The sequence below is a fragment of the Colletotrichum destructivum genome, chromosome 2, assembly GCF_034447905.1.
Source record: "Colletotrichum destructivum chromosome 2, complete sequence".
NCBI lineage: Eukaryota > Fungi > Ascomycota > Sordariomycetes > Glomerellales > Glomerellaceae > Colletotrichum > Colletotrichum destructivum.
The window spans coordinates 1,255,080-1,261,954 of NC_085897.1; the positions used below are offsets into that span (position 1 = coordinate 1,255,080).

General features: G+C 51.8%; 1 protein-coding gene across 1 annotated transcript; it reads right to left on the reverse strand.

The window, feature by feature from the left end:
* Positions 1-3,284: 3,284 nt before the first annotated feature.
* CDEST_02582 (Putative heterokaryon incompatibility) lies at positions 3,285-6,294 on the reverse strand. Its single transcript, XM_062918741.1, has 2 exons — positions 5,966-6,294; positions 3,285-5,903 (listed from the first exon to the last, which is right to left on the reverse strand). Exon 2 carries the CDS (start codon positions 5,685-5,687, stop codon positions 3,441-3,443), a length of 2,247 nt encoding a protein of 748 aa, XP_062774792.1. The 5' UTR covers positions 5,688-5,903; positions 5,966-6,294; the 3' UTR covers positions 3,285-3,440.
* Positions 6,295-6,875: the final 581 nt, after the last annotated feature.

Genomic DNA, 6,875 nt, shown 5'->3' on the forward strand with positions numbered 1-6,875 from the left:
GCAGAGTTATATACTTGTGGCAGAGCCGAGTCAAATCGAGCGACAAGACCTCTGGATGCCCTCATCGCGTCGTCATCTCAAACATGGTCCAACACATTACAGGTACACTTCGTCCGAGGCCGCCGAAGACCCTGCCCCAGAGCACGATCGAGAAGCGGTTACTGGCTGCTGCAGTGTTTTCAGGGATCATCGCACTCCGGGATGGCGAGGCTCCTCGACGTGATGTCCGCAACGGCCACCCCGCGCGCATATCTTCAAGTCCGTCTGATGTCGGGATCTGAACAAGATCAGCTTTCATGTGGAGCTGGGGAGAAGAAGTTTTACCCGCCTGTGTTTTTGGCCGATCTTCACAGCCAGTGGATGGGCAGCATCGGAGCACACAATGTTTCAACACCGCAAGCCCTGGGACAGTGAATCCACGAATCTCTCTCGCTCAATGCGTACCAACCAGAAGGGTTCCTATCTCGCGAGCTCTGAGGAGTCGACCGTGGTACCAGACCCCAAAGTCCGGCACCGATGGCCAGGTTGATGATCGACGTTGCCGAATTTCTCCACCGCGATCCGCCAGTCATGTTGCTTGGCAAGAACCGATGCTCGTTGGTAGGATCACACGGTCCGGTTCTCAACGGCCAGAACCTAACTTTTCCCCTCTTAACTTTCGTTCCTCCTCCAGCCCGGTGATCAAGTCGGCTTTTCTCCTGGTCGGCCTCCGGTTGCCTCTCAGCTACCCTCCATAACCCAGTGACTCCTGAATCCATGTATGTTGATTATATTCTTCCCTCGGTCTGACTCGGTGGGGTGGCGCGCCGCGTAAGTAGTGGGCGTCCCGCCCGCCTCGCGAGCATGTTTCAACCCTGCCTGTCGAGATTCGACCAATCGCTTCATCAGCCGTAATTGACGTTAGCCTATCGCGCTTGATGGCTTGGAGAATCGTTCAAAGACCCCAAGCCTTCGGGGACTCGTCACCTTCGAACGGGTGCGTGATGACTGGACTTGCTTTGAAACGGTTCCGACTGTACAGGCCGCAGTGGTGTTGAACAAGACCATAATCATCACTCACTAGCTGCAGGAAATAGTGATGATCTGTAAATCTCCAAAGTAAGCCGAAAACCACACACTTCGTCCGGCCTTCTTTAAGTGGCATCTGATTTCCACAACGGCACCTCTCTTCACCCACACGTGGTGATCGTGATCGGCAGAGTTGGCATCGCAGGAAAGGTGCGCACCACAGAAGATTCATCGAAGTTGGAATCAAACTCCAGCGCCTGAAATAAGCTTTGCCCGGTTTCGGGTTCGTTTAGGCAACAATCACGGAGAGCTAGGACGAACCCTGCATCTCGGAGCGGGAGAGAGAGATAGAGAGCGCGCGCAGGCCGCATGTGCCCCATTACGACCTCCGCAGAACGTGGGATGAGGCCAGCAGACCCGGGCCACCTGCAGCTATCTCCGCCAGATTGGACGGCCACCTCGGCCTCCGTTCTCGTCGCTATCCCGGCGGCAAGTGGGGTCTGTAGAGAGAAAGAGGCGCTTTAAGCTCCAGGCGACAAGATTCCAAAGCTACGCCTTGCTGTAACGCGGACTAAAACATTTCAAACTCGCTGCTAGTACGAAAACCGCTAGCCTTCTCACTAATTCCTGTTTGAACCACGTTCGAGAACTAAAGTTCCGGGACGCTCATTCCATAGCGTATTCTGGTCAAGAGGCTTCAAGGGGTAACTGTAACCCTACGAAACTCTCCAGTATGTATATCCAGACTTCCCTCTGATGATTGGGTGCCCAAGTGATTGGCACTTGGATCTCCTTCGTCCCATCGTTTCTGCGAAGATATGAGTCGCCAAGCTGTCGCCTATTTCAAATCCGTCCAGCCCTTCGCCGATTCAAGTCGAAGAAAACTCATCCGGTTCACGAGTCACGAATCTTATGCCGTCTTCCATCGTTGGTGAGCTGCGTTTCCCCATTGACCGACAATGAGTGGCGCCCAGAGAATATGTCGGCATCGGCCACAGCTCGAAGAGCTCGGCGTCTCAAAGTTTTCTCATCCGCCTCGACCGCGCAACGAGACTGAGGGATGTACCCGGCACTAGACAATTGTTTCCAGATGTAACACAGTCTGCTTAATGTTTCTAACCTACTTCAAAATAAGACAATGAGACCTGGGTCCCTGGTAGCCGGGAGCCCGAGCAGCCCACTATGCCACTCGTCTCACCCAGATAACTACTTCCGGGCCTGCTTATCGGTCCATATTGGTAGCCAGCGTCTTGTGCGGAGAAGGGAGTTGGTGCCTCTCAGCTGTGGTCCGAACCAACGTTTTAGTTTATTTCAAGTAAGGTACTCTTTTCGGAGTGATACGTGCTGGGTGCAACCCTTGAGGCTATCCCGGCACTTCGCAGATGTCGGCTACTCAGCTATGTGTTAGCCATAAAGGTGGTTTACTTTTTCCTCACATGAACTCACGCTATCTATGCTCAATCAAACTTCGTTTGTGCCAAAGTTTCAGAGACTCTGAGCTTTGAGCGAGACTAGACTGATGCCACGCTCACTGGAAAGTTTGGGGAAGGGTTGACTCAACTACACGTGCAGACCTTCACGCTTGCTGTGTTTCAAGTTTACGATGAATAAAACAGACTGTGCTGATCCATTTTGTCTGCTTCAAAGATGGAATCCATGAATCTTGTCAAAGAACAATAAGTATTGGATTTGTGATACATTTCTTTGGTCGTTGAATCTCGCCTCTATCTGCTGTGATCAGAGGCAGACGTACGAAGAAGTACAATCCTGGCATTAACGGACTTTGAGCAAGGGCCCCTTGAATTCGGAGCTCTTGATATAATCTGAGTTTCAAAGGAGTGACAAACACTGAAATACCTTCTAATCGCGATTTTCTTGCGCCTATTGTCCTAGCAGGTACAGCGAGCTAACAACTTTGGATAATTGTGTGAGCGGGGGGAGAGCATATTTCGAGATACAATGAGAGACATATTATAGCCCAGAATAGGGTGTGTTTAATATGTTAGAATTTTATATCTTTATGGGCACCCTGTAGTTTCCAATATATCGAGAGGTAGGAACTTAGACGTATCGTCCACAACCGACAGGTTTCTTCGTGCCACTTGGGATATGAGCTGCAAACTAGATCATCTTAACTTGGATAACACAGAGCTCGCGTGCGTTTATACAGATGAGTAACTAGTTAAATCCAAGCCCTCTGGTCTGTTCCGCGTAACACACGTGGCATCTGTTGGGTCTTTGACTTTGCTACTTGCACACAGCTACGTGTACGACGCATGATGTCTCTTCTATGAATTAAATAAAAAAAGGCTGAAATCCATCCCTACATAGAACTAGCCGCAACTAACTGCCTCTAATGTATGCTGGTCATAGTTTGTTCGACCCTGTGATGCACTGATAGTGTAGAAACAAAGGCAAAATGTAGCTCGGGGCTAGAGTGTCGGATCAATCATCCTGTCGCGTTTCACGATACCTCTCAGCCTAGCCCCGATACACTGAAGCAAGAATAGTATTCTGAAAAGAAAGAACGCTCGGGCATGTATGACAGCCATCAACCACCTCGGAGAACTTGCCCATAGAAGAAGCCCCGTAAGGAACCAGGAGAAAAGCCAATTAAACCAGCTTCCCGCAAGTTGGCCGGCTGGGGCTGCTACTGCCGAGGCCGGCAAGAGCAGGATCAAGGCCCGAAGCATTGGCATGGACGCCTTGCTCCATTCGCAAGCCTTCCTTACTGCTCTGTGACCCCATATGCGAGACCCAAATTGCCGATATGTCGAGTTGTCCCAAACGCTGAAGATGCCGAGTTGCACAGAAGTTGCCTTAAGGAAAGCCAGAAAGATGAACACGAAGATGAAAACAAAGACATGAGATATATCTCTGTGAATTCCGTCTTCATCCCCAGCTTCTCGGCACTGGCTTCTCTTGACCCACAAGTGAGGCGATTTCAGATCCAATGCCATTGGCAGGAACGTCAGTAGAGCAGCCGCGAGGAAAGGCAGAAGGCGCAGAAGCCTTTCTGCATTAAGTTCCTTGTGGTAACGAAGTGATCTCCATATCTTGAAGTTCCTGAAGGTTGAGTGGTCGATGATCAGGTCAACAACGTCAATCTGGGGCGCGAAGTCGCCATCCACCGAAACTCGTGCCGCAAAATTGCCTCCAGTCGATTCAAGGATTAAGTCTTCTGAAAAAAACGCAGATTTTTCGTAGTATGAAAGTAATGCGGACTGACGTGTGTTGCGTTGGATGTCGGTTTCATGGTCGACGAGGGCGAGTTTGTGCCTCGGCTGACGGACGTACAGCCCCGTCTCATACATGGGCTTGACCAGCATGTATATGTTCTCGAGTGGCACACACGTAGAGCCATCTGCTCTGATGCTGAATACCGTCTCTCCCAACCCCGTGCTCGTTAAGCGTCCAGAAGTGGGAGACCAACTCTCCCAATTCTCGGACGGGCTAACGGTGTCGACACAGTATCCGAGAGGCAGAGAATGCAGAATGAGTACGGATGCTCCGAGATCGAATTGGGGAAATACCTCAACCGTTGAGCGGTTATTTTTTCCGGTGTCCATGTACAGAGTATAGTTGAAGGAGCGCGAGATGGCCCATCGCCGGCGGACTAGTTTCATTGATCGTTGTGCGCGGGCACAGCGATTTCCATCAAGCAGTACCGGAATGGTAATGATTTTCTCATAATCGGTCTTTCGGCGACACCATAAGATGGCGTGAGCGCGCCTCTCGGGGGGGCTTCCTTCATACTCAAAGATGATGGGGACATCGATCCTTAAGCCCGCATTGGTTATGACGAAATTGGATGGCTTCCGGACCAGATTGCATATGACGATGTCGCCGCAACTGATGAAATCATCGGGGGAAGAAGCCAAAAAGGATGAGCCCTTCGAAGGAGCGAGAAGAAGCTCCTCTTGAGGGCGAAAAGACCCAGAGTGCCACGCAAAGATTGACCGATCGTCGCTGATTCGGATGAGCTCTTCTTGCAAGCGGAGAAATGCATTTTTACCACCTTCGCCGTACAGAAGGGGCAAGTGGACGCCAAAGAGGCCAAGGAGGCTATAGGATCTGTCCTCTTCCCTGGCTGTCTCCCTCTTGGCGGCCCAGGACATGCGGGCTGCAATCGAGGACAGATGTAGTTCTCGGCGGCCTCGCAAGGTCAGCTCGTCAATGCCGGTGATCCGGCTAATGACTCCGCTTAGATGTGACTTGCTACCAAGAGGTTTCCATTCTTGAGAGTAGAAACGCAGGTGTTCGGGCGCGATCAGCTCCTGGAGTGTCCAGCCACGAGTAAACCACTTGCTCTTTGCAAAAGGGGAATCCTCTTCCAGGGTCGAGTCGCTCGGGACATCAGAGAGAAAGGCGTAGCACACGACGGCCTCCTTGTACCAGCGGAACATGGAGTTGATAGACTCGGAGAGCTCGGCGCTGCTGGTCTTGTCGATACAACAGCTATCAACCCACACGTATTCGATCCCGTCTTTTTCGGCCTGCTTGCATGATTTGACGAGTTTGTCGTAGCCGAGCTTCGTCTTGGCAACAGGCAGCTCTATGTCCCGGAGAATGACCTCTTCATCGTCAGCCAGCCATCTGTGAGAGAGAATAGCGTAAGGCGGGATTGCATTTGCAGCAAACTCTTTCACTTCGAGAGACTTGACGCTCAAAAGGCGCATGCTGGGATTGTCGATGAAAGTACACGGTTGTAGGACGACCGTGCTAAATGACGGAGAAGAAAAGGCGAAATTTCGCTAAACATGAGGTTCTGCCAAGCATGTAAGACGGTGGCGAATATCTCAATCATCAGGCAGCAGTTAAGCATTCCACCAGGTTGAGCTAGCAGGGCCAAATATTGGTTGCACTGCCGAGCCGACGTGATTGGTCTGTATTTCCTGCCAGTCAACTGTCAGCCACTTCCGGAGGCTTCGCCTGATAAAAATCAATCTATTCCCACCGCCATATTCAGACGTTCAGTCTCCTTTCGAATGCAGCGTAGTCGAATAACGCCAAGCCTCATACACAGCCCTGAAGCCTAGGAGCGCAGCAGCCAAGGCCATTGCCGAGTCTCCGAGCCTCATCGCACGCGACGTCGATGCCAGTTGCGGAAGAACTTGCGTATTGAAGGATTCCACTTCCGTTCGCCCTCCAAAGCGATTCAGACTTAGTTGGCTTTGTCAGCTGGCATATAGATGTGCTGCAACCCCGTGACGGCTCGGGCTTGACCCATAGTGTGAGGTGGTGCCCTCACCAGAAGAGCCTTGTATTCCAACCAGTCGATACTTGTTACTGTCGAGACGTCTTCCCGAGTTTCCCAGAGACAAGTGAGCTAGGAGATTGCGCGACTTCCGCTTGACATCACACCTCCCCCGCAACCATTTCGTCATTGGGCCACAACCGTCGACAGGGGAGCCCGAATCGAGGTAAAGATAAGAGTGCATCGAGATTGGCAGTGCAAGTTGAAGTTCATCCACCACTTGGACCTGGATGCGGGGTAGCAGGAAATAAGGAGATGCTGCGCGTGACAGTTGTTGCACATCTTGCTGACAAGCCGTCCGTCCACTTGCTATGCCGCGAGTGCATGCTCTACTGTGGACACTGTCGCGGCGCCACGCGGCGCCACGCGGCGCCGGATTCCCGGCATAAACCTGTGGTGTGCTTAGACACGTTTGCAGACAACAGGCTACTGAGGCGAGGGCAGAGAACGCAGGCTATCCGGAGAGGGACGGCATCTTGGTCGATGACAGCCGTCGTAGTCATCAGTGGACCTACCGTCTCATTGATAAGCTTTCTCGTGACAAGGTGAAACGCATGGTCAAGGTGGGACAGAGTCAATCAGGCAGTCTGGGATTCGATGCCTAGACGCG